We start from the raw sequence: 27,061 nt of genomic DNA on the forward strand, positions 1-27,061 counted from the left end.
GAACATTATTGTTTTTTCAACCTCCACAGCCCAGCTGTGGTGTGCAGAGGTTTGAGATAAAACCCCATGTAAGGAGCTGCTTTCTAGACTAAATACCGTTTCAAGGACAAAAACGGTTTGAAGAACAATACAAATGTACATCTTTGTTGTCTCTTACATTTAAGAGTATCACATAAAACAATCATTTCTTATTTTTTAACCTGCAGTCTGATTCAAAAAAGTGCATCCCATGATTTGGCATAAAAGCTAAAGTCACGGTAAATAGTAAAAACATAAACAAAGTGACACTCTTAATTTCTCCAAATTTTTTACTAAGTTTTACCCATCTGTCTTTTTTATGTCACTTCACTTTATTGAGAGAGTTAGTTTAGTTATAAGCAGCTCTCTAAATCTTTTTACCCTTAACTTAATTTCTCTCAAAGCCAGTCTGATCATTTAGTGGTGTAATAAAGCATTATTCAATTATAAATAAGTTTCATTGTAAGAAATGAATGTAAATTTCTTAAACATTGAATTTTTGCTCAGGAGCTAAAACTCAGATTTTTTAGAGAACCCATATCATTACCCTTTCACCACCATGTCAGCCTTTCTGAATGTGAATGTGTTGTTATAATGCATTTCGTTTACAAATACAGGCATAATGTACAAGGATCACTTTTTAGGGCCCGAGCACGGAGTGCAAGGACCCTATTGTAATTCGAATGTTTATTATTATTATTATTATTATTATTATTCTACCGGAAGAGTCGCCTTTTTGAGGCCTTTAACATACCCCAAAACTCACCAAATTTGGCACACACATCAGGAGTCGCGAAAAATTTCGTATTTTATAGGAGATTGGCATGGGCGCAGAAAAACGGCTTGATAGCGCCACCTACAGTGACTTTTGTCCCGACGCCCCGCATACGCTTTAACGTACAAGCTTGATTTTTACAGGGCATGTTCTTCAGATGGAGACCTACAAAAAAGTCTGAAAGGACCCACCTGTCACTCGCACAGGAAGTCTGATATATTGAGGTCAATATGTCATTTTTGCTTCATTTTGGACATTTGCAGGCCTCGCTCTAGAGCGAACTCCTCCTAGAGATTTGTGAATAATGACTCCAAACTTTGGTTTTGTAAACTAAACACATGTCCGATGTTAAATTGCGAAGCTTTTACGTTTTTACGGTTGTTTGTGACCGTGGCGGCGCGTCGAAAATGGAGGTCATTTTGAAAACACGCCATGAAAAGAAAAATGGCCATTACTCAGCCATGCAAAATCCAATATTATCCAAAGTTGATATGCATGATTGTAGTCTGACTTTGAACACATCTGCAGTGGAAGAATCTGGAATAGGTGTAGCGCCACCTGCTGGTAAAAGGAAATGACATGTTTTACTTGGAGCATCACTGCTCCAAGTAGGATGAGCCGACACACCTCAAAATGATGTCCACCTGTTGAAAAGCCATTGATGTTTACTCTGATAAAAAGCCATAACTTTCAATGCGGGGGTGTGGTCGTGACAGAGCGGCGAAGTTGGGCGTCTCGCCATGCACACAAAAGTTGCTCTCACGTGCACATTCCTTGTCCAATCTCACTGAAATTCAATAGAGGTGATGAGGCTTCCATTCTGAACCCATGGATATGACAATCTTGGACGAGCTCCATAGCGCCACCTAGATATTGACAAATACATTTTATGTCACATTCTGACCTATCTTTTCTCTGTGCTTTGTCCGACATTCATAAAATTACAACAGGAGATACTCATAAGGGTCTTCTCTCATCGTCTAAAGTTTCATGGGTGTACACCTGACGGTGCCTGCGCAAGCCACCACCAAACAGGAAGTGGTTGATTGCGTTGCAGTCAGATAATTAAAAATTCATAAAAAATCAGCCGTTTGTATCACGAGGCTGAGATTTCAGAATGAGAGGCCTCTTACATATCTCCAACTTAGATACACAGCACTTGCATGGGTGAACAAAAAACGGCTCAATAGCGCCACCTACCATGTTTGTTTTTGAGAGCCCCGCCATGTTTTTTAACATACAAGCTTGATATTTACAGGACATGTTCATCAGATGGAAACCTACAAAAAAGTCTCTTGGGACCAAGCTGTCAGTCGCACAGGCAGTCTGCTATATTGATGTCAATATGTCAGTTTTGCTCTATTTTGGTCCTTTGCAGGCCTCGTTCTAGAACGAACTCCTCCTAGAGATTTTTGAACAATGACTCCAAACTTTGGTTTTGTAAACTAAACACATGTCTGATCTTAAATTGCGAAGCTTTTAAGTTTTTACGGTTGTTTGTGACCGTGGCGGCGCGTCAAAATTTGAGGTCGTTTCGAAATCACGCCATGAAAAGAAAAATGGCCATTACTCAGCCATAAATAATCTAATCTGATCCAAATTTGTTGTGCATGATTGTAGTCTGACTTTGAACACATCTGCAGTGGAAAAATCCGAAACAGGTGTAGCGCCACCTGTTGGCAACAGGAAATGACATGTTTTACTTGGAGCATCACTGCTCCAAGTAGGATGAGCAAACACACCTCAAAATGACGTCCACCTGTTGAAAAACCATTGAAGTTTACTCTGATGAAAAACAAATCTTTCAACGCGGGGGTGTGGTCGTGACAGAGCGGCGAAGTTGGGTATCTCGCCATGCACAAATGTTGCTCTCACGTTCACATTCTTTGTCTGATCTCACTGAAATTAAATAGATTTGATGAAACTTCCATTCTGAACCCATGGATATGACAATTTTGGACGAGCTATATATGTTCATAAATGATCATGAAGCATGATCATATAATCAAGCTTCATAGGAAATCAGCCGTTTGTCTCAGGAAGCTGAGATTTCAGAATTAGATGCGTCTTACAAAGCTCCACGTTTGAAAAGCAGCACTATACGTACGAGAAACATTTAACCACCTTAATCACCCTATTGTGCTGAAAGCAAATTTTTGGACATTTTGACTCAAGCAAATATTTTTATCATAACATCTGTTTAGTTTATCAGCACCAAAATAAAAAATATTTACATTTATAAAATGAACTGGTCAACTCTAGGATTTTATTTATTCAATCTTACATCCTCAAGCTTTTCATCAGTCTCCCCTGCTGCAGGAGTGGAGTTAGCCCCCCCCCCCCCCCCCCGGCTGTGTGCTCACATGTAAATTAGCCACGAGTGGCAGACAGAAAGTAGAACAGTTAGAAAGCCTAGTTCAACACTAAAATACAGCAATTTCCTTTGTTTTGTTTGTCTTTTATACATCCTTAGCACTAATCATTGCTTTTTTATTCATCCAAAATACAATTAACTTTATATTTTATCTTTTTTTTTTTTTTACAAACAAAATATATGAATGTGCTCCAAAACAAAACCCAGTCTCAGTACACTCCTACAGATGTAACATCAGACAGTAAATGTCTCTTTTATGCTTTTTTAATCAATGCTGCAACTTCTTTTCATTTCCTTTCAATACATCCAAAGAAATTAAACTACAACGACAACAAACACAACATATAGCAAATGTCTCTAAGAAGATTGTGTATATACATTATGTACCACCTTTAAACACCAAATAAATAACAAATCTTTCTAATACAATCACAAAAAATGGAACACAAAATGTAAAACCCAAATTAGAAATTGCAATTTTAAAAAGATACATTTTTCAGCAGCTTTTCAAAATCAATCACATATTTTACTCTTCTGTGGATGAAACAAAGAAGTCCAGAGCAATGTAGCCACTTCTCCAAAGTCTCTGTCACCTTCAGTTTTACACAAAGTCTGTGAAAATCCACCATACATTGGTCACATGTATTCAGAGACCGGCTAAAAGTCCACAATTGTAAAAGCTCTTATATAGACAACTGTTTGTTTGCTTGGAGCTCTAAATATAAAAAAATGCTTTTCTATCACCTAGACACAGATGGAGAACCATATCAACTGGATTAGTAACAGGGAAACATGTTTAGGTTTAAACTTACATCAATAGACAACATGAAGCTGTTCATCACATTTTTGACCTAAACATGTAAACACATCCTTGGCTCTGCGGTTAGGAAATGGTACTTGGGAATCTCTTCATACCAGGAGCCAGCCTGAACATTGGAACATCACCACAGTGCCCATCCAGACTGGGACAGCAACGGGGTCCACTTCAGAGCCGTGAGCTGCTGTGTTTAACTCCAGCTGTCCCAGCAAGGGAGACAACTGCAGCAACATCCACTGACCAAGCTGGCAAGCCCTGGCAGAAAAGATCCCCACAAGAAAAACACTGGCTCAGGCAGGCTGGTCAATAAAAAAATATAGTTTTACCAATGTCTTGCAGCTCGCAGATCAAGTGGTTTAGTTTTCCAGTAATGTCAGTCAAGAATACAAGTTCAGATTCACCATATTCAGCAGATATCTCCACCAATAGCACCTTAAAAATCCTGTTCTGTTTTGCTTTGCAGCTGAGGTTTTTTATGATTTTCACAATAGGAGTCATTATATGTCCAGAGCCAATCACTTCTGCACATAAGGCCTACTGGTGAAAGAAGCAGCAGTAATGCAGACATTTTGGAAAGTCTTGGTCAGCTTTACAGTGAGTGATGAAACCTGTTTGTCGGTCAATCATAGCAGGAGCCCCGTCTGCAGGTATGGCTACCAGCTTTTCTAATGGTACCTTTTTCTGCACAAAAACTCCTTCACCGTGTTATACATTTCAACTCCTCTTGTAGTTGTCTGTTAGGGCAGATGTGTCAGGAATTCTTCTCTTGTGGAAACCAAAAGCTATGCTGTACTGTTGCCGTCCACAGACTCATCACACTGGACGTTAACCACCTGCACTTTGTAAGATCCCGGTCCAGCTAATTGGCCAAGTTATCAGACATAGCTGACATTCATCTAGACATTGTAGTGGAAATTGAATGAGTTCTATTGTTCTCATTCTTAGGAACAGTGATAGCAATTATCATCATTGCTTGTTTCTTAATCTGATAAAAACCTTCTTCTACTTGAAGAGAAAATGAGCAGGTCTAAACGAGGCTTAGATTTAAGAATTTTTTTCATGCTATATGCAAAAGTCTTTGTCCTTTAAGGCAACAGATTATAGTCCCCCCCCCCCCCCCCCCCCCCCCCCAGAGGCTGCTGTCATATTAACATTAGCTTGGAGCTCCAGAATGGACAAGAAAAAACGACGAGAATGGCTCGAGCAGGGCGTTGCTCACGGGGCGGTCGCTCGTGCCAGGCGGTGGCACGTGCTCGGGCCCGCTAAATGCTACTTGTAGCTTTAATTTGGTTTGGTTTTGTGTTTTCATGAATAAGAATTACAACTAAAAAACTCTTTATTTGTCTCTAATCATTGCAATTTAGATCTGGATGTTTTGTGCTTTTATTGTGTTGAAAATATATTTTTCTGTCCACGGAATAATAGACTCAAAATTTTTTGGAAATTGCCGAAGTTCCTGCAGTGAAAAATTGCCTTTGACCATACAAGCTTTTGAATTGTAGACTGCTTTAGACTGTAATGCATTCTTCTTGTAGTTTTGGCCAAAATGTGAAAATTCTAGAAAATTAAAGTAGGCACACTTTCTTTTCACACAAATGTCCTTCAGCCTTGTTTTGCTCTTTATTCCCTTTCGATGGCTCTGAGCTGTGTTTCTGCTCATCTCAGAAACAACAAAGCAGAAGCACAAAGACTTCATTCCTTCTCCAACAGGCTCAAGATTTCTTTCATATTTTGTTTAAATTGTTTTCTCCAATACATCTTAATGTTACACAACTTCTTTTTTTAACCTTCGTACAAGGGACCATGTTGCTGGTTCCAATCCAATTTCTACTTGGAGTTTGCATGCTCTTTCACAGCGTGTGAAGTTTTTTTTTGCAGATTTTCCAGGTTCCCATTACAGCCAAAAAACATGTTTCAAATGCAATCTGGTAATTCAAAACTGCAGGAAGTGTGTGTAGTTGTTTGTCACAGTATTTGGAGTCTTAAATGTCAGCAGTTGCAATAGGCTCCAGCAACCTCAGATCCATTAATTAGGCCCTAAGTAAATTGTTGAATTTTCAAGTTTTTTTGTTTTTTATTATGACCTATAAAATAGGCTGTCATTTTCCATAGATTTCTTTGGCTACATTCACATGAAAGCCCTTTATGTCTGCATGTTTTTTCATCAGCACTTCACGTGAATCTGACAGCACATTTTTCCACATCATTTTATGCACTCTGCATTCTATTTCAGGTCTCCTCAAGAGCTTTGAATGGCTTCGTCTGCAGCTTGCACACTATTACGATCCAATTCTTAGCTGCCTGGAGCTGTTTTAAGGGATTGTAAAACAATTCTTTGAAGTGGGGTTTGTACAATTTTAGGTATTTATCCATGCTTGGTGTGCTACCTGCAGCAGATTGCATCAGCATTCCCCGAGTTAGGAAAAGCAAGCAAGGTTGCCAGAACACATGCTAGGCTTTATGCTTCTGTCAGCAGGGTCAGCAGCAAAACATATGTTAGCAGCAACAGAAACAAGTCAGAATCATTACATGCTATATTTAGCATCTTGTCCGGTTTTACTTCATTTTCAAACAAAATTTTCTGCAAACCTCTTCAAAAACTTTGCTGTTTCACTTGCTGGTTGGCAGATTTACGCTCAGACAAGGTCAAGCTGCGTCCTCGTAGGTGACAAATCACACCAGATGAGTTTATTTTAAGACATCTCTCCAGTAATATTGGCTATCAGTGCTTCCTGGGATTTGCCAAAGTCGAATCCAGGTTGTGCAGACTCTGTCAGCATGAATCAGGAATCATGAAAGCTAGGACAGGTTTATATCAGGCTCCTGATCAGATGAGATACAGTAATGGCAAATTTGGGATTTATTCTTAAATCTCATAAATAAACAAAATGATTTAGTATCAGCGTGGGTTTTTTCCGGGATCTCCTCCCACCATCCCAAAACATGCTTCATAGGTTAATTGGCAACTCCAAATTGTCCATAGGTGTGAGTGTGAGGGATAGGCTCCGGCATCCCTGTGACCCCGAAAGGGACTAAACGGAATAGAAAATGAATGAATGAAAAATAGAAAATGAATGGATTTAGTATCAAGATGATGAGTATTTTTCAAAAATGTCACTGAGCAGGCTTGGATGAATTAATCCCCAGTATTGTAAAATTTAGCAAGAGGAATTCACCATTCATCTTTTTTTTTCCCCATTTTGAGGTCACAGGGTTGCTGGAGCATATCCTTGCCATTTGCGGGCAAAGGCAGGGGACATCCTGGACAGGTGACCAGTCTGTCGCCACAAGCTCACAACAATACACACTCACACCTAGGGAGAATTTAGAGAGATCAAAACAACTATGAAAGATGTTTTTGGACAGTGGGAGGAAGCCAGAGTCCCCAGAGAAACCCCATGGGGCCTTCTTGCTATGAGGTTAGAACGCTAACCACGGCTCCACCGCGCAGCCTAGCAAGAAAAATGTGTTTTAAAAAGATAATAATGTGTCATTATACAACTCTTTAATACAGGGGGAAGATGATTTTACTTTAATTTTACATTTTTCGGTTGTTGCATACTTTATTACTAACAAAGTTAAGTTTTCAAATCTGTATGAAAACGTGTCTTTTTAAGACTTTTTCCAAGATGTTAGAACACATGTTCTGGGGAGCTCTAAAAAGAGAGCAATCACCCTCAAAGCTGTGATTTTGATCAAAGATTATAATAACAGAAGCTATTAACCTTTAACAAAAACATGCCTGATTTTCTAAGAAACCCAGCAGTTATGTCATTTTTTGGATAATGTCTTTTTAAAAGAGGCTGCCCTGTGGCGTAGTGCTCTCAACCCATTATGAGAAGGCCCTGGTTCAAATCCCAGCTGTGTGACATTTGCATGTTTTCCCTATGTATGTGTGTTTTCTCCAAGCACTCTGGCTTCCTCCCACAGTCCAAAAACATGCTTTGTAGGTGAATTAGTTACTCTACTATGCCCTAATGTATGTGTGTGAGCCTGCAAAAGACTGGAAACCTGTTCAGGGAACCCCACCTTCACCTAACAGCAGCTGGGTTGGCTCCAACAACCCTATGATGCTATTAGAAGACAAGAAAAAACTTTAAAGTTATTTAGACTGACAGATATTGTCCTGTAGCTTTGCTTTTAATTTTTGATGCACAACAAAGTGACAATTCTCATTGAGTCAATTATTGTTATTTTTTTTTATTAAAGACTATCTTCATAAAAACAACAGGATATTGAAGTTTTTTTTTTTAATACAGTACGTTCCCAAGACTTTCTCGTTAGGTTCATCCCCTTTACCAGTTTAAATAAATGTTGAACTTCTATTCAACAGTGTACAGAGTAAAAATACTTCAGAGATGACCTATTTAAACTTTCAGAACTTTCAAAATTGAATCATTTTTAAAGCAGAGCCGGAAGAATTACCCAGATTCTACAGTTTGCACAATTAGGTAAAAAAATCTGCAAGGCCAGTCTTTTAAGAATATGGTACTTTTAAAATAATCAAAATAAATAGTGTTTTTTTTACTTAACCACAAATAAACCAGAAAGATTGGGGTAGTTATTTCTTTAAACATATTTTTGGTTTAGTCTGAGAAAAAATTGAACACAGTTAGATGAAATGAGATGGATAGAAATGGAACACAAATGAGTAAAAAAATTGAAAGCTAAAAATAAAATCTGCACGTGTCATAAAACTCTGGAAGGTACAATAAACAAACTTTAGTTGAAACTGGGATCATAAAATAAATGAAAAGAGATTGCAGTGCATTACTTTAAGTGTTCATTTTTTTGTTTTAGCTTTAGTGTAAAACGACTCATTGGTGTGAGGCTGACTTCAATGTGTGTAGTGTTGTTCAAGAGGGAGAAATGTTTGCACTTTTTACTGCATTGAGGTTGCCGTCTGGTCCTGGAGGAGCCCCTTGGGGCCTCCTCGGCATGATGCAGAATGAAGGTGGGAGGTGTAATTCATGAAGGATCTCAGCTTAGCTTTCCACCGCCTCCTCAATGGAGTCCAGCTCCAAACAGAACCTCTTCGTGGGATTTTGTTCCAGCAGTTTGTTTCTTTGTTTCGAAGCGCTTTGATTGACTCTAGCTGGTGTCCTTTGTAGACAGAAGCCGCTTTTTCATGGCACCCCTCTGAGACAAGCTGGTTCAGGCCTAACTCTGCTGTCACATATGTGCTTTGTGAGGCCTGCAGTGTTTTAGCTTGTGGATTCTTTGTGTTTTTCTTTGTTTCTCACAGTATGACCTCAAAATAACATCTATTCCAGAAAATGACTGACAACTGTCACAAATGCTTTCCAATTGTCGATCATTTTTCTCACTGCAGAAGAAACCCTAAATTATGAAACTCTTTCCAGGCTGATGTGTGTCAACAAACGCTTCTTTGAAGCCATGGCTGGTATGTTTCTGTATTTTTATGGAGCATTTTGAAAGCGTTCCCAGTTGTGTTTTAATTAGGATTATTTCAGCCGAAATCAAAAGACCTGTGTCGTTTTCTAGGACATAGTTTCTGCAGAGCGGCAGGAGTTCATTAGAGGTCATTAGAGTTGTAGGCGGGATCACTAGCGCAGAGCAACCCAGATCCCACTTTTCTTCACCCATGTGTTTATGTGCTTTCCTGCTAGCTTACAGTCCCTCACACCCCCAATCTAACGTAGTAAAGGTGAGCACCACTGAAGCGATCCATCCCATAAGTGGATGCATCAGATCGGGGCAGGGAAATGTTAGCCTGCGGATTGTAGCTTCTACAACTTCAAGTTTTCTCCAACTGCATTTTTTCTTCTGCTCCTGATTCACAACAATTTGAATTAAAACAAATTACTCCAAAATGCAGTTTTAAGCTTAATTTTATGAACATATGTCCTCCATCACCATAAAAATTCTAGAAGAACATGTTAAAAACACCAAATACCCAATTTCTATCAGATTGTGTCTGTTTAAACACATTTGATTGTTCCTGGCAAAAGAAACAAGTCCACACACCCATCTCTCAAATCCTTCCTTATCATTTGGGACACCAATAAGAAACCCTATAAAAAGGAAGCAGAAGAAGGTGCTTAAAATGCAAATTACATGGAAATGACATGGAAAATCATGGAAAACGAAGCCAAAAAAAGAAACAAGAGCCTTTTTTAAGATTTTTAATGTAATGCCGGTTTGATATGAGGTTGATATTGATATCCTGCCAGTTGAACTAAAGTAAATGTAGAAATTCAAATCAGGAGGTGCAATTACAGCAGATTAAATTTTAATCAAATAAAATCACAAAATCCTGGACGTTTAAAGTCAAATTGAGGCACATTTTAATTTCTGCAGGACAGATTCTCATCATTCATGTAAACAAACAAGAAAATCAAGGCTGAGAAAGGTGAGGCTGACAGCAAAAAGAAGGGGGGGGGGGGGGCAGTCAGGGCAAAATCTTTGAGAGACCCCAGCAAAAAAGGCATAATTGTGACAGGCTTTGGCAGTCTCTCGAAGCCAGCCACAGCATGCCTCCTGCTCCCAGCACACAGTCGCAGCATTGTCAATCTTTCACATCCCAACAAAGAGCTGAGGTCTTTTGTGGTCTAACCCTCCACCCCTTCTCCTCCAGGGATGAATGCTGGGCTAATTCAAATCAAATCAAATCAAACTTTATTTATAAAATAGCGCTTCTCATGCACTTTGTGCAGCTCGAAGCGCTTTAACACTAAAAACAGTAAACACACAACATTACAATAAAAACCCCAACCCACCCTTCACCCTTCCCACTCCCCTCCATTAAACCACATGACCCATGGCTCCCACGTACAATGAAATATGACTATGTAACTGTAAAAGAATAAATAAATAAATAAATAAATAAATAAATAAATAAATAAGTATGGCTTAGCTCTGCTGTGAGGAAACAGTAACATCGCCACAGTGCCCACCCAGACCGGGACAACACCAGGGTCCCCTTCACAGCCAAAAGCTGTAAAATTAGACCCCAGCCGCCCCAGCAAGGGCAACAACTGCAGCAACAACCGCTGACCAAGCCGGCAATCCCTGGAGGAAAAGATCCCCTCAAGAAACACTGGGGCTAAAATCATAAGATGCTAAAATTAAAAACATAAAAAAGAAGAAAAAAAAACATAAAATTGAAAATAAGATGCATAAAATTAAAATAAATACATAAATAAAATAGCCTATACTAAAACTAATAGAATAAATTAGCAGTTAAAATCAACTAAAAGCTAAATTAAAAAGGTGGGTCTTGAGCCTCTTCTTAAAAACCTCTACTGTCTGCCCACACGAGTTCCACAGATTTCTTTATTCTCTCCTTCTAAGGACCTTGACAAGTTATTTGTAACTGTATATTTTCTCTGCCTGCACCCTTCTTAACTGAAAAAAGGAATATAAACATCAGTACAAGCGATTAAAAAAAAAATTTCTGAAATATGCATTGCTGTCTAATATAAATCATCATTTTCAGGGCAGAAATGAAAGTTTTTTTTGACAACAGTGAGTGACAGAAACTCTGGCAACAGCTGTCTGTTTATTTCTGCTCTTCACCCTTTGCAGACAGTGATGTCCATTTAGTTACTGACCCCTTCCATTCTCTGTCACTCAGCCTTCCCTTCACTTGGAGAGCAACAACGAAGAATACAGTGCTGTGCTGAGGTGAAAAGCCTCCCTAAATGCAGCCCATTTATGTCCTGTCGCCATAAATCTTTATCTAACATGGTGAGAACATGTTTCCGAAATGCTTTCGCCCTTCTCCATCCTGGCCTTTACCGCTCCCGTCTCAGTATTAAATCGATTCAAAGAGGGAGAGACGGGGGACACTGTCTCTGAAGAAATGTGGCTTGAATTCCACAGATTAAATTTTACTGGGAAAATGTCAAGGTGGATAACATTACCTGCTTTCTATCAAGGGTTCAGTACCAAACTTGGCAACCCATGAATTCACTTCTAATGGATGGACAAGAGGAATAAGAGCTGGGGGGGCTTTTCACTGCAATGCCACTTTGGTGCAGTGTTTTCTTTTTAAGGCTTAAAGATTCAGCATTGTTAGATTTTTTAGTCCATGCAAGTCAGTCTTTGTTTGCATGAGCTGCTAACAAATATTGAGCTTTAAAGTCCCACTCCAATCATCTTTTTAACTTTTTTCAAAGCATTTCCAGTGGTATTTTAGTTATGATTATGCTGTTTTTAGTTAAAATAAAATAAAAAAGTTTCATTTTCTTGGACATATTTTCTGCAAAGCGACAGGAGTTTATCAAATATTTGCCTCTGCGTTGTGGGCAGGATTGCTGGTGAAAGTGAGCCTGGCTTTATTTCCCATCATCCTCTGTTTGAACTTTCTCCTGCTAGCTTACAGCCCCTTACAACCCCAACCTCATATAACCAGTGCAACAAAAATGGGATTGTTATTTTGGAGCTATCCAGCTGTACAGCCAGCTCGGACGAGGAAAACAAAGGTGTCCACAAATCTATTTGTTTGCAAATGGATCAAAATGGAAAAGAGCAGGGGGCCTGTGGCCTGCCGATTGTAGATTTAAAATTTTACATAACAACTATGAGCTTTTTCATATGGTATTTCTTTGGGTGCTTCTGATTCACATTGATTTGAATAAGGGAATACTCAGAAAAGCAGTTTCAATGTTAATTTTCTTTATATGTCCTCCATCATGAGAAAAATGCTGCAAAAACATCTTAAAACATCAAAAACACGATTTTCATTGGATTGGGTCTTTAAGAAAACGTATGTTGTTAACCTAAATCCTTCTAAAAACTATTTCACTAAAAAAAGCTCAGAAGATGAAATCACTGGAAGGGTTAATGTGTTTTCTCAATAAAAGTGCTTTTAGCTCCTGAACCGAATAACATTTGACCCGTCTTATGAGCAGAATAAACATTTCAAAAAGTTTCTTTAATGTAAAAGTTTCTTCAATCATAAAATAGTTTTCAATATCGCTTTGGGTATTTGCGTATGGTGATATTGATGTACCTACAAATATTGAAAATAATTATTGTTTAAAAATATTCAATTTTACATCAAATAAAAGCATATAAACGGTGGATTTCTGCCAATTTTCTCTTGTATTTTAAACATATTTAACCATAGTAGTAGTTTTAGGGGATGTCATCTGGACTTGGTTTTAAAGTTGGAAGACGTTTCACCTCTTGTCCAAGAGGCTTTGTCAAGAAGGATAAACCTTCTCTTAATAAGAATGGTGGTCTCAGGTTTATTCTTCCATCCATCTACGGCAGTGTTTTGAAACCTAAACAAACCAAACCAGTTCCACCTGAGTGGTTAACCGCTGAAAGAGACGACCATTTGGAGAGGGAGTCACTGACTCCCCAACCCCCAGCTGAGGACAAAGGACTATTAACGACCCGAAACCACGTAGGCTAAGTGGACAACACCTCCAGTTTCAGGTCTGACTCCTCCCCCATGAGCGCATATATACCAGCTCTTAGACCAGCTATTTCAGAATTGACAAAGCCTCTTGGATAAGAGGTGAAACGTCTTCCAACTTTAAAACCAAGTCCAGATGACATCCCCTAAAACTACTACAATGGAACCAACCTGGATGAATGAGAGTCTTCATAGACATGTTTTTTCTAACTTTGGGAAGGATACCCTCCAGCTGGTACGTGAATTGGAGAAGACAGCTAGGAAATTGGCGGACTACAAGAACCCCCTCAGGTTCAACATGAGATGCAGACAAAGCAACGTGATTCCCAAAAGCCTACAGATGGGCAAAGGGGTTAAAGGACACAGAGCCGAAAACATCATGCACAGAGCCAGAACCCAACTTTTAAAGGACAGAATCAGACAGACGTATTTCATCATCAACAACCTGGAAGGTAAAATGAAGAAGCTACAGGACAACTTGGCCACAACTGTTACGGAAGAAGTTCTTGAGAAGATTGTCGGCTTCACCCGGACAGCACAACTGGCACAACACCACAAAAGCAAGCAACGGCAAATCAAGAAATTTCAGATTCTCACAAACCAACAACAGATCCTTAAGGACAGGCTCAACAGGGAGAATAGAGGAAACCATACTAAGGCAGGGATTGATAGAGAGAGGTGGATTAAGAATATTTCCGACCGTGAACTGACCCAAACAGAGAACGAGGTATTATCCAAGGGGCTGAATTTCTCGGTTACACCAAATCATATCCCCGTGGTAGACCTCATCACAGCTACAGAAATGGCCATAAAGAGGAACAATCTGACTGGATCTCAAGCTGAGGAATTACGACTCAAAATTTCGGCGGCACTGTCCAGTGCCAAACCACCACCTTCCAATCTTTCCTCAGATGAAAGAAAGGCCTTGACAGCCCTGGAGAAGGACCACAGTATCAACATTTTACCAGCGGATAAAGGGAGATGCACTGTGATCCTGAATGCGGCGGACTATGAAGCCAAAGTTACCAACCTACTCAGCGACACCACCACTTATGAAGCACTTAGAAGAGACCCAACCAGCGGCTACAAGAAAAAGGTTATAGACTGCCTACAAAGACTGGAGAGAGATCAAGTCATCGACAAGCCTCTTTATTACAAACTGTACCCGGGTAATACCACTCCATGCATTTATGGCCTCCCAAAAATCCACAAGGAAGGAATACCACTGAGACCCATTGTCAGCAGCATTGACTCAATAACTTACAACATGGCTAAACACCTGGCTACTATTTTGGCCCCTCTAGTTGGCAACACAGAGCATCATGTTAGGAATTCACAAGATTTTGCAAACAAAGTCAAACATCTTCAGCTGGATTCTGACGAGACGATGGTGTCTTACGACGTAACTTCCCTCTTCACCTGCATTCCCACCACGGAGGCAGTGATTTCAGTGAGGAAGAGATTACTACAGGATTCTCAGCTACAAGACAGAACAAATCTGACACCAGACCACATCTGCGAACTGCTGGAAGTGTGCCTCAACTCCACATATTTCCAATTCAGGGGAAACTTCTACAGGCAGAGACACGGCTGGGCTATGAGCTCTCCAATCTCACCCATTGTGGCCAATTTGTACATGGAAAAAGTTGAGAGAAGAGCCCTGGACTCCTTCCCAGGTACAACTCCAAGCCACTGGTTCAGATATGTGGACGACACTTGGGTCAAGATCAAAAGCCAGGAAGTGGAGACTTTCACAGATCATATCAACGCAGTAGACAAGAACATCAAGTTCACCAGGGAAGACACAAAGGACAACACCCTAGCCTTTCTAGACTGTGCTGTGATCACTGGAGAGGACAGACAGCTCCAGGTTGAAGTGTACAGAAAGCCTACTCACACAGATCAGTACCTGTTATTTGACTCAAACCACCCTTTACAGCACAAACTAGGCGTCATCAGGACATTACAACACAGAGCCCAGGAGGTCCCCACAAGCTCTGACGGAAAGAAGAAGGAAGAGCAACATATCCACCAAGCCCTCCGAACCTGTGGATATCCCAAGTGGGCATTCACCAGATCCCAACATACAGGAAAACAAGACAAGAAGGAACAAGAGACAAAACGGAACAGTATTTCAATTCCATATATCTCAGGCCTGTCTGAAAAACTTAAAAGGATTTTCAAACAACATAACATCCCAGTTCATCTCAAACCAGTCAATACCCTCAGACAGAAACTGGTTCATCCAAAGGACAAAATTCCCAGCTAAAAACAGAGTAATGTTGTGTACTCTATCCACTGCAAAGAGAACTGCAATGAACAGTATATAGGAGAAACAAAACAACCGCTACACAAGCGGCTTTACCAACATCGCAGAGCCAACCCAAGTGGACCTGAGTCTGCAGTACATCTCCACCTGAAGGCCACAAACCACTCTTTCGAGGACAGTGAAGTCCGAATTCTAGCCAGAGAGAAAGGATGGTTTGAGCGAGGAGTGAAAGAAGCCATATTTGTCAAGAAGGATAAACCTTCTCTTAATAAGAATGGTGGTCTCAGGTTTATTCTTCCATCCATCTACGGCAGTGTTTTGAAACCTAAACAAACCAAACCAGTTCCACCTGAGTCGTTAACCGCTGAAAGAGACGACCATTTGGAGAGGGAGTCACTGACTCCCCAACCCCCAGCCAGTGTTAATTTCGTTGACTAAATATTTTCGTCATTATTTTCATCACGAATATTTTTTTGCTGACGAAAACTAAACGAAAACTAGAAAATGAGTCAATGATGGAGACTAAAACTATGACTAAATTGATTGACATTATCGTCAACGAATAAAGGACGAGACGATAATAGACTGTGACGAAAATCTAATCAGCAGACGGGAGAGATGAACAAAAGAACCAAGTGGCAAAACGGAACAGACGGAACTGCATGAGAGAAGAGACCAATCACAGCTTGACTTATTTGACTGAGCTCCCGGGAAGACGGCATTTAAAGAGCGACAAAAAGTCCAAAGCTGGGAGAAAAAGAAGGGGAGACTTGTGGGCTCACTTCACATTTGACGAAGAAGAAAAAAAAACAAAGTGTGAAGCATGCGGAGCGATCATTCGCGGCAAGAACACAACGAATTTAAAAAGGCATTTACAGACGAGCCACCCGGACATTTTCTCAAAGGTAAATTCACAACGATGTTTTTTTGTTTATTGAGCTAAGCCAAATAGGAAGACTGCAGTTGCTAGATGTTGAAGCATTAAATATTACGAACTGAAAAGCACTGTAAGATAGCCCCTTCTTTAAGTTAGATGAGAGCACCATATACTAATATGTAATAGTATGCTATATACCAGGGGTCGGGAACCTATGGCTCGCGAGCCATATATGGCTCTTTTGATGGTCACATGTGGCTCGCAGACAAATCTTTAATTATAGTTTTTTTTTTTTCATTAGACCAGTCCTTCTCGGGCGCGATGCGATGTCAGAGGCGCGCAGTAGTAGCAGTGCTTAGAGAGAGAAATCTGCGCCAGCGCTATCAGTTACTATTATCTATTATTTCACAGAGTTTGTACCAGCTGGAAACCTGTGAATTGACGTGCCTAAAACTGCGCGCTCCCGTCTCTGAGAAAGAGCGCGCAGATGCGGGGACGGGATGTGTGAGGGAGAAAGCAGAGGGTGGGGGGTTGTGGGGACAGGCAGCAGGTGAATCGCGCAGGGATTGTAAAAACGTAAAACCCGCTTCCCATCACTCACTGCAGCGTGTGAGTGTGTGTTTGGCTCCCCGTCTGCATGTGAGCAGTCTGTCTCACATCTACAGAACATTCAGACCTACGATGACGTTTAAAGTCTCAACGCCTGAACGAAGCAGAAACTCACCACGTATCAACCAGACTAGACCATCAGCAAAACTACCACGAGAAATACTCATCATTTATTAGCAACAGAATAACAATGTTATTAAAAAGAATCCACAGACTTATTTTACTTTAAAAATGTTAAAATTAAATCAAATGCACACATTCATTTGTATATTTAGTTTTAAACAAATTGTCGCGGACTGACTTGGATGGCTGTTGGGCCGCGTTAAAAGTTCTGGAGTTCATTGAACGCGTCAAGCAGAGATCTGATTGGCCCTCAGTTCTGTCGTTCAGCCTGTTGTTAGGTAGTTTGGACCAATGGGGTTCAGCTATGGCCCGAATAAGGGAAATGGGAGGGCTGCAGCGGGAGCAGGGGAATATAAAGTTGGGAGAAGCGCTCTCGTGTCGGCGGGAGAGATTCAGGAGTTGCTGAATTAATTGAAGGGCGTTTGTTGCGGTCTGCAGTAATCGGAATAAAGAACTTTAAAAGAGGTTAAGTCTCCGTGCCTCAGTGTGGGGAAAGGACACTACATTATTGTATGGCTCTTTCGAAATTAAATTTCAAATTAAAGCCGCAAGCGGCGTTGTATGGCCCGCAGACGCAACCCGCCTTCCACGCCCAACTCTACGCACCACCGCCCTCACCGCCCTCACTGCCCATTTTTGATAATGCTAACTATGCTAGCTATGCTAATGTGGCTAAAAGTGCTAACATTGCGATCAGCATCATCAACTGACTCAGAAAAACACATTACCTAAAATGCTAATTATGCTAACTATGCTAGCTATGCTAATGTGGCTAAAAGTGCTAGCATAGCGATCAGCATCATCAACTGACTCAGAAAAACACATTACCTAAAATGCTAATTATGCTAACTATGCTAGTGATGCTAACATAGCTAAAATTGCTAGCATAGCGATCTGCATCATCAACTGACTCAGAAAAACACATTCCTCCATTGGTGAGAGCTACATGTCATAAGTTGATAAAAAACCCACTTTTTCCAAAATGGCGGCTTTTCTGTTGATTTTATCTCCATAGCAACCATTTTATGTTTTGGTACCCTCGGGAGGACGAACAGATTGACGTCAGTTTCGGACAAATCGGTAAAAGTAAACTTTTTGTTGTCCTTAGCAACAGTGGTTTTATGCTAACCACGCCCACATTCCTTATATGTCCATATCCAGTGTTTTTCAATGTATTCAGTTTCAGGCATTAATGCATGCATTCAATTTTCATTGTATTGTATTGAAATACATGGGAGTTATAATACTGCGCCACTTTGCTAACTCGCCACGCGCACGCCGTTCAAAATCTACAACTTCTAATTCCAACATTTTTTCCACAGTAGCTTGCTATTGATGTCAAAAAAGTTTCGAGACAATCGATGAAAATTCCAACGACAAGTTTACGTTTGAATCTGGTGGTAAAGGTGTTTTTTATAGAAAATTCAAGATGGCCGCCTTTTCCCGAGGTCAAAGGTCAACGAAACTCCAGAGGTGATTGTAGACTTACGCTATGGACATGCACGTCAAATTTCGTGAAAATCGCTCGAAAAAAAGTTCATTTTTCTATATTGTGTAAAAACGCGAAAAACTCAAAATGGCAGATTTTGGCACAAAATGGCCGCCAACCCGTAGGTTGTGTCGCCATCACGTAATGATTTCAAAACTTTCTTTGGATATACCCGACAAAGTTATCTGGGTTTCGTTAGCCGATTCTTAAAAATAAAATCCAAAAAAAAATTTTTTTGTCGAGTCAGCACTTTTTTTTGCGATCGTTTTTTGTTTACCACGGCCACATTCCTTTATCGATTTTGTCGTGTGTGACATCATTTTGTCCAGTGTGGGCCAGGGTATCGCATATTTCAGTTTCAGGCTATTCCGATATAATATGAGCAAGCTAGCTAAAATGGCGACAGTTGCGAATTCGCCACGCGCACGCGTTTCAAATTCTACAACTTCTAATTCCAACATTTTGTCCACAGTAGCTTGCCATTGATGCCCGAGAAGTTTCAAAAAGATCGATAAAAATCCCTAGGACGAGTTTTCGTTTGTATCCGTTACTAAAGGTGCTTTTTTATGAAAATTCAAGATGGCCGCCGCTTCCCAAGGTCAAAGGTCAACAAAACTTTTTTGGCAGTTGTAGAATCGTGTTTGTGGCACGTGTATGTAATTTCGTGAAAATCGCTTGAACAAAAGTGTCGTTTTCCCATATTGTGAAAAAACACGAAAATCGCCATTTCTCTGAGTTCGCCACAAAATGGCCGCCAAGCCGTAGGTCGTGTGGCCATCCCATAATGATTTCATAACGTCTTTGGGATATATTCAACACGTGTGTTTAGGTTTCATAAGTCTATTTTGAAATATTTTTTTTTGGCCCCATAAACAAATTTCGGCCCATTCATTTTTTTGACGGGATCGCTCGCCGTGATGTCATCATCGTGGGGGGGGTGACGTTCTCTTTGCCGAAAATTCATTTTCAATTTATCCTAGGTGTGTGCCAATTTTGGTGAGTTTTCGGGTATGTGGCGGGGGTCAAATTTTCACTCAAAGTGGAAGAAAGAAAGAAGAAGAATAATAAAGCCGCAAGCGGCGTTGTATGGCCCGCAGACGCAACCCGCCTTCCACGCCCAACTCTACGTACCACCGCTGACCTCAACGCCCTCACAGCCCGCAAATTAAAAGCTAATCAAGGCTGGATTTGCTAATTAGGCTAACAATGCTAACTATGCTAATGTGGCTAAAAGTGCTAGCATTGCAATCAGCATCATCAACTGACTCAGAAAAACACATTACCCAAAATGCTAATTATGCTAACTATGCTAGCTATGCCAATGTGGCTAAAAGTGCTAGCATAGCGATCAGCATCATCAACTGACTCAGAAAAACACATTACCTAAAATGCAAATTATGCTAACTATGCTAGCTATGCTAATGTGGCTAAAAGTGCTAGCATAGCGATCAGCATCATCAACTGACTCAGAAAAACACATTACCAAAAATGCTAATTATGCTAACTATGCTAGTTATGCTAACATAGCTAAAAGTGCTAGCATAGCGATCAGCATCATCAACTGACTCAGAAAAACACATTCCTCCATTGGTGAGAGCTATATGTCATAAGTTGATAAAAAAAAAAACACTTTCCAAAATGGCGGCTTTTCTGTTGATTTTATCTCCATAGCAACCATTTTATGTTTTGGTGCCCTCGGGAGGACGAACAGATTGACGTCAGTTTCGGACAAATCGGTAAAAGTAAACTTTTTGTCGTCCTTAGCAACAGTGGTTTATGCTAACCACGCCCACATTCCTTATATGTCCATATCCAGTGTTTTTCAATGTATTCAGTTTCAGGCATTAATGCATGCATTCAATTTTCACTGTATTGTATTGAAATGCATGGGAGTTATAACAGTGCGCCACTTTGCTAGCTTGCCACGCGCACGCCGTTCAAAATCTACAACTTCTAATTCCAACATTTTTTACACAGTAGCTTGCCATTGATGCCCAAAAAGTTTTGAGACGATCGAAGAAAATTCCAACGACAAGTTTACGTTTGAATCCGGTGGTAAAGGTGTTTTTTATAGAAAATTCAAGATGGCCGCCTTTTCCCGAGGTCAAAAGTCGACGAAACTCCAGAGGTGATTGTACACTTACGCTAGGGACATAAGAGTCAAATTTCGTCAAAATCGCTCGAAAAAAAGTTCATTTTTCCATATCGTGTAAAATCGCGAAAAACGCAAAATGGCAGATTTTGGCACAAAATGGCCGCCAAACCGTAGGTCGTGTGGCCATCACGTAATGATTTCAAAACTTTCTATGGATATACCCGACAAAGTTATCTGGGTTTCGTTAGCCGATTCTTAAAAATAAAATCCGAAAATATTTTTTTTTGCCGAGTCAGCACTTTTTTTTGCGACGGTTTTTTGTTTACCACGGCCACATTCCTTTATCGATTTTGTCGTATCTGACATCGTTTTGTTCAGTGTGGGCCAGGGAATCGTATATTTCATTTTCACGACATTCCGATAAAATATGTGCGTGCTAGCTTAAATGGCGACGGTTCCGAATTCGCCACGCGCACGCGTTTCAAATTCTACAACTTCTAATTCCAACATTTTGTCCACAGTAGCTTGCCATTGATGCCCGAGAAGTTTCAAAAAGCTCGGAAAAAATCCCTAGGACGAGTTTTCGTTTGTATCCGTTACTAAAAGTGCTTTTTTATGAAAATTCAAGATGGCCGCCCCTTGCCAAGGTCAAAGGTCAACGAAACTTCTTTGGTTATTGTAGAATCCTGCTAGTGGCATGTGTGTCCGATTTCGTGAAAATCGCTTGAACAAAAGTGTTGTTTTACCATATTGTCAAAAAACACAAAAATCGCCATTTCTCAGAGTTCGCCACAAAATGGCTGCCAAGCCGTAGGTCGTGTGGCCATCCCATAATGATTTCAAAACTTCTTGGGGATATCTCCAACACGCGTGTTTTGGTTTCGTAACTGTATTCCGAAATATTTTTTTTTGGCCCCATAAGCGATTTTCGGCCCATTCATTTTTTTTACGGGAACGCTCGCTGTGATGTCATCGATTTCGGGGGGGTGACGTTCTCTTTGCCGAAAATTCATTTTCAATTTATCCCAGGTGTGTGCCAATTTTGGTGAGTTTTCGAGTATGTGGCGGGGGTCAAATTTGAGCTCAAAGACGCAGTAAGAAAGAAGAAACGTAATAATAATAATAAAAATGAAACGAAGCAGAAACAATATAGAAGTTTTTGCGGTTAGGATTTCCTATGTATTTCAATGCGGCCTGTCTTTTACTATAGGCTGGGCAGGTCTTTTTGGCTTTAAACCCTTCTTTTGAGGGCTTTTTGGGGCTTTTTCGTGTTATTGTCGTCATTTTTGCGATTACAAATTTGACGTTTTTGCGTTGGTGTTGTGCGTGTGTGTGTGTATTTTTGTTGCGTTACACAATTGTCGTGTCGTTTTGTGCTTTGGGCGACTTTTGACCCCATTTTTTGGCGTTTTGACGCGTTTTTTTGACGTTTTGGACTTTTTGAGTGTTCGACCCTCGTACCAGTTACAATATGGTCCTTGCAGTCTATGACTGCTGCGGGCCATAAATATGTGGCATTTATGGCTCTCTTGGCCAAAAAGGTTCCCGACCCCTGCTATATACAATAGATTAATACTAATGTTTAGTATATTTTATAATGTTCTACTTGTTGACAATATCACATATATTTCTAGAGGAGTGAAAGGAGTGAAAGAAGCCATCTTTGTCAAGAAGGATAAACCTTCTCTTAATAAGAATGGTGGTCTCAGGTTTATTCTTCCAGGTTTATTCTTCCATCCATCTACGGCAGTGTTTTGAAACCTAAACAAACCAAACCAGTTCCACCTGAGTCATTAACCGCTGAAAGAGACGACCATTTGGAGAGGGAGTCACTGACTCCCCAACCCCCAGCTGAGGACAAAGGACTATTAACGACCCGAAACCACGTAGGCTAAGTGGACAACACCTCCAGTTTCAGGTCTGACTCCTCCCCCATGAGCGCATATATACCAGCTCTTAGACCAGCTATTTCAGAATTGACAAAGCCTCTTGGATAAGAGGTGAAACGTCTTCCAACTTTAAAACCAAGTCCAGATGACATCCCCTAAAACTACTACAATGGAACCAACCTGGATGAATGAGACTCTTCATAGACATAGATATATTTCTAGATTAGTCATGTAACGTAACTGTTCACATCCTATCATCATACATACTAATCTAGCAATATTGTGATATTTAAAACATACAATATTGATAGACAAATGAATACCTTATAAAATCTTTTTTTTTTATCCACCTAGCTGCCAACTTAATAAATATTTACTCTTTTCACGCTTTTATTTGCTTTTATTGCTTTAATATTTACTGCTTGCACAAATAAAGTGATTAAAATGAATACATAATATAAACATATTTAAATTATTTTCCTTTTTTATGTCACAGCTCCAGAAGTCTCCTGATGAAGGCGGTGAACCAAGCGCAAAAAAGGCAAAAATGTCTAATCAAAACATTGCTGAAGCACTGTTAGGTACAAGTACAAAAGCAATGCCAGAGAACAAGTAAAAGAGGAGGCTATAGCAAAATGGATTGGACGGTCGGGGTTACCACTGACTACAGTAGAAGATGAGGACTTCATTCTCATGATAGAAGTATTTGATAAGAAGCTGACAGTGCCAAAGAAAACAAAGATAAACAATCTGATTGAAAAACACTATGAGGAAGAAATGACAAAGTTTAAGAAACGACTGTGTGGTGCTCGTAAAGTGTCAATTGGAATTGACCTATGGACTAAAAAGGGACTGTCTGCATCATTCCTTGGCATAAGTTGTTGCTTTTTTTGTGTTGATCAAAACAATCCATAACACATCCTGCTCGCTCTTGAACAAGTTGCCCATCCACACACTGCCCAGTCTATTAAAGCCTGCGTGGATAAGTGCATGCAGGAATGGGGCATTTCAAATGACAAAATTCTGACTGTAATAACAGACAATGGTAGCAATATGGTAGCAGCATTTAAACACTCTTTTCAAGAAGAAGAAGAAGAGGCTAGTTCAGAGGATCAAGAGGAGTCCCCCCAAGGTGAAAGTGATTCAGAGGAGACTGAAGACCATAAGTAAGTCACTTTTATTCATAATTTCATTTGACAGTAAGTTAATGTATTACCTCATTTACCTGATACGTATTTACTTTCTTTTTGGTAGCTATCAAAACATGGAGATGGATATGGAAAGGATGCCATGTGTGGTTCACACACTGCAGCTTGTGGTCCACATGCTAAACAAGGAGTCAAGTGTGAAGCGAATCCTTGACAAAGCACGATCAATTGTGAAGCTCTTTCGCAAGTCATCTGTTGCAACACAGAAGATTTTGGATAAGTGCGGCCTAATTGTTTTGAATGATTGTCCCACGCGCTGGTCCAGTACATATTACATGATTGTACGACTCCTCAAAGTTAAAGATCCTCTTTGTGAAATAGCAAATGAGATGGGGTGGGACAACTTACTTTCTAGTGAGTGGCAGAAGCTCAGCTCATTGCATGAACTCTTGTTGCCTTTTGCCGAACACACACAGACTCTTCAGAGTGACACAATGTCTATGTCACTGATCGTCCCTGCCCTCTTGGATTTGCATAGCCACCTTACTGATTTTGAAGAAAACACAAGTCATCGGGATTTTGCCACTCTAGCACGAAAAATGAAAGTAAATTTAAACCAGCGCTTTGCCTGGGTATTGGATTCATCAGATGAAAAGTTCTCTCCACTTGTTGCCGCTGCTTTCTTTCTCAACCCTACTGTGTGTGATACTCTCCTTGATGCCGCTGATGACAGTGTTCAGGAACTTTTTAAGCAGGCAGAGGGGTATGTGGTCCAGTGCACTCAGAGTCAAGAGACTCACCCTGATGATGATGTGGAGGAACTGAATAGACCAGAGCCTGACCCTGAACCACCATCTTCCTCCTCAAGGCAGCCAGTCTTCAGATTTCTGTCCAAATGCCGTGCAAAGCCTAAACCGAAGTTATCCACATGTAGCATCAGGCAGCAATTGAGCAAGTATAAGGAGGAGCTCTCACAGCCCATTACTTGTGATTCAGGAATCCAGTTTTGCCTTGGGAAATGTGACACATTTTATCACAGCTTGAAACCATTAGCATTAGATCTGTTAGCTATGCCGGCTTCGCAAGCTTTTGCAGAGAGAGTTTTCAGTGTCACAGGTGACCTAACCAGGGGAAAGCGTAACAGAGCAAAAGTCACTTTAGCACGAAGTGCTTTCTTGAAAATGAATAGAGGTAAATAAGTGTTGCTATTCTGTGGTTGAATTGCCAGCATTATGGTAGCAAGAAGAAAATGTCGTTCAGTGCACTTTAGATTCTAAATTAAAAATGTTTGCAGTTATTGTTCAGCGCAGCTGTAAGCTTTAAGGTCATGGACCTAACTTTATTTTTCTTTTATTGATGGTGAATTGGCAGCTAGTTGTTGTTTGAATTACCATGACAGTGTTTGTTGCTGCAAAAAAACTTTTGATTTGAAATAAAGACACCGTTGTATTGACATAAAGTTGAATTTGTGTTTTATATATTTTGGTTAAGTTTGTTTCCTATACCAAACTTTCAAAATATTGTAAAAGATTGTCTAGTAAATCTGTTATTGATTTTAGTCTTATTTTAGTCGACTAAAATACCAAGCAATTTTAGTCGACTAAAATAAGACTAAAATTAAAACAAATCAGATGACTAAAACTTGACTAAAACTAAAAAGAATTATAGTCAAAGGACTAAGACTAAAACTAAATTAAATTTTGTGTCAAAATTAACACTGCCCCCACCTGAGGACAAAGGACTATTAACGGCCCGAAACCACGTAGGCTAAGTGGACAACACCTCCAGTTTCAGGTCTGACTCCTCCCCCATGAGCGCATATATACCAGCTCTTAGACCAGCTATTTCAGAATTGACAAAGCCTCTTGGATAAGAGGTGAAACGTCTTCCAACTTTAAAACCAAGTCCAGATGACATCCCCTAAAACTACTACAATGGAACCAACCTGGATGAATGAGAGTCTTCATAGACATATTTAACCATATTTTTCCTAGTTTTTTTAATATACTGATGTGTCTTCCTCCCATGTCCAGAAATAATAAAGGCAGGTGGATTTGGAATTTAGAATCAAGTGTGAGAAAACATGCATTGTTCAGGTGTTTGCTTTTGTGTTGGAATGGCCACAGAGCTACAGCACCTCAGTGGTTTTTGCACTCTTACCTGTCAAAAGTTGCCACAGAATTGTGATCATTTGGACACGAGTTGTGACAACCTTTACTTTTGAGGCCAGGCCGGCGGTCAGTCTGCTCAGTGTATTAAATCCATTCATAGAGTCCAGAAGATATCAGGAGCTTTCTAATGACAGTGAAGGAATCCCCTTTAGAGTCTTAGACAAACAACAAAGTCTCCAAGTTTGTCGTTTTTGTCTGTTTTAGTTGAAATGTGCACTTAACTGGAATCTCACCTAAATCTCCTGAAAATGTGATGGGACTTCTATGTAAAATACTTATACTTAAGCACCTTAAGAAACATGTTAACCTTGTTTTAGTTAAAAAAGAAGAAAAAAAAACCCTACACTGTTTATTGCAGTCATCACCAGTTGCTGTTGTTTTCAACATGTCCATTTCTATGATCACAAATGAATTTTAATTTAAAACTTAGCGCTTGACTTGGATCAGTAACCACTGATTTAACACTCGAGTGTTGAATTTTATTTGCCTCTCTGAGGCGGGAAAATTAGCCCAGAGACTTGTGACATGGTCTACACTTGAAATGAGAAATGAGAAGGGATCATCCTGAATTCAGTTTGTATTGCTGAACCAGGTTCTATTCATTAAGACATTCTCTGAATATCAAGGAACACACAGTTTATTGAACCCCAGTGGCACATAAAACAAGCATGCCCATATCTAAGCCAGTTTGAATAAATAATTTTAAACTTTGGGTAAGTTTAGATCCAAATTTGGCACAAAAAAAAAGTTAAGAAAAAGAGCCAGGATTAAAAAGACCTTTAAAATGTGGTGAATATGAATGTGTGAAAATGCAAAGCTGATACAAAACAATGTCAGCAGTTGGCAGTCACCTCCATCACAAATTGCACATTAGCCATGTGCAGAGTGGGGTGGCTGTTAGAGGCACCATCACACAAGTTGGAATTATCACACTGATTACAAAAAAGATCCCATTCAAATTCTGCATAGGGAGATTTGAAATCAAATTCCATATTTTTCTAACATTTTTCTACATTTTT

The 27,061-nt window shown here is 40.0% G+C and overlaps 1 protein-coding gene and 1 pseudogene across 1 annotated transcript; both read left to right on the forward strand.

Annotated features, from left to right (window-relative positions):
- The first annotated feature begins 13,530 nt into the window (after nucleotides 1-13,530).
- Nucleotides 13,531-15,923, forward strand: LOC105354123 (annotated as a pseudogene).
- Nucleotides 15,924-16,054: 131 nt separating this feature from the next.
- On the forward strand, nucleotides 16,055-25,429 carry LOC111946468 (zinc finger BED domain-containing protein 4-like). The gene is made up of 3 exons (XM_023949826.1): nucleotides 16,055-16,546; nucleotides 23,220-23,889; nucleotides 23,978-25,429. The coding sequence occupies exons 2-3, from the start codon at nucleotides 23,714-23,716 to the stop codon at nucleotides 25,068-25,070; spliced, it is 1,269 nt and encodes a 422-aa protein (XP_023805594.1). The 5' UTR covers nucleotides 16,055-16,546; nucleotides 23,220-23,713; the 3' UTR covers nucleotides 25,071-25,429.
- Nucleotides 25,430-27,061: the final 1,632 nt, after the last annotated feature.

This window comes from Oryzias latipes, chromosome 19 (assembly GCF_002234675.1).
Source record: "Oryzias latipes chromosome 19, ASM223467v1".
In the NCBI taxonomy this organism is placed as follows: domain Eukaryota; kingdom Metazoa; phylum Chordata; class Actinopteri; order Beloniformes; family Adrianichthyidae; genus Oryzias; species Oryzias latipes.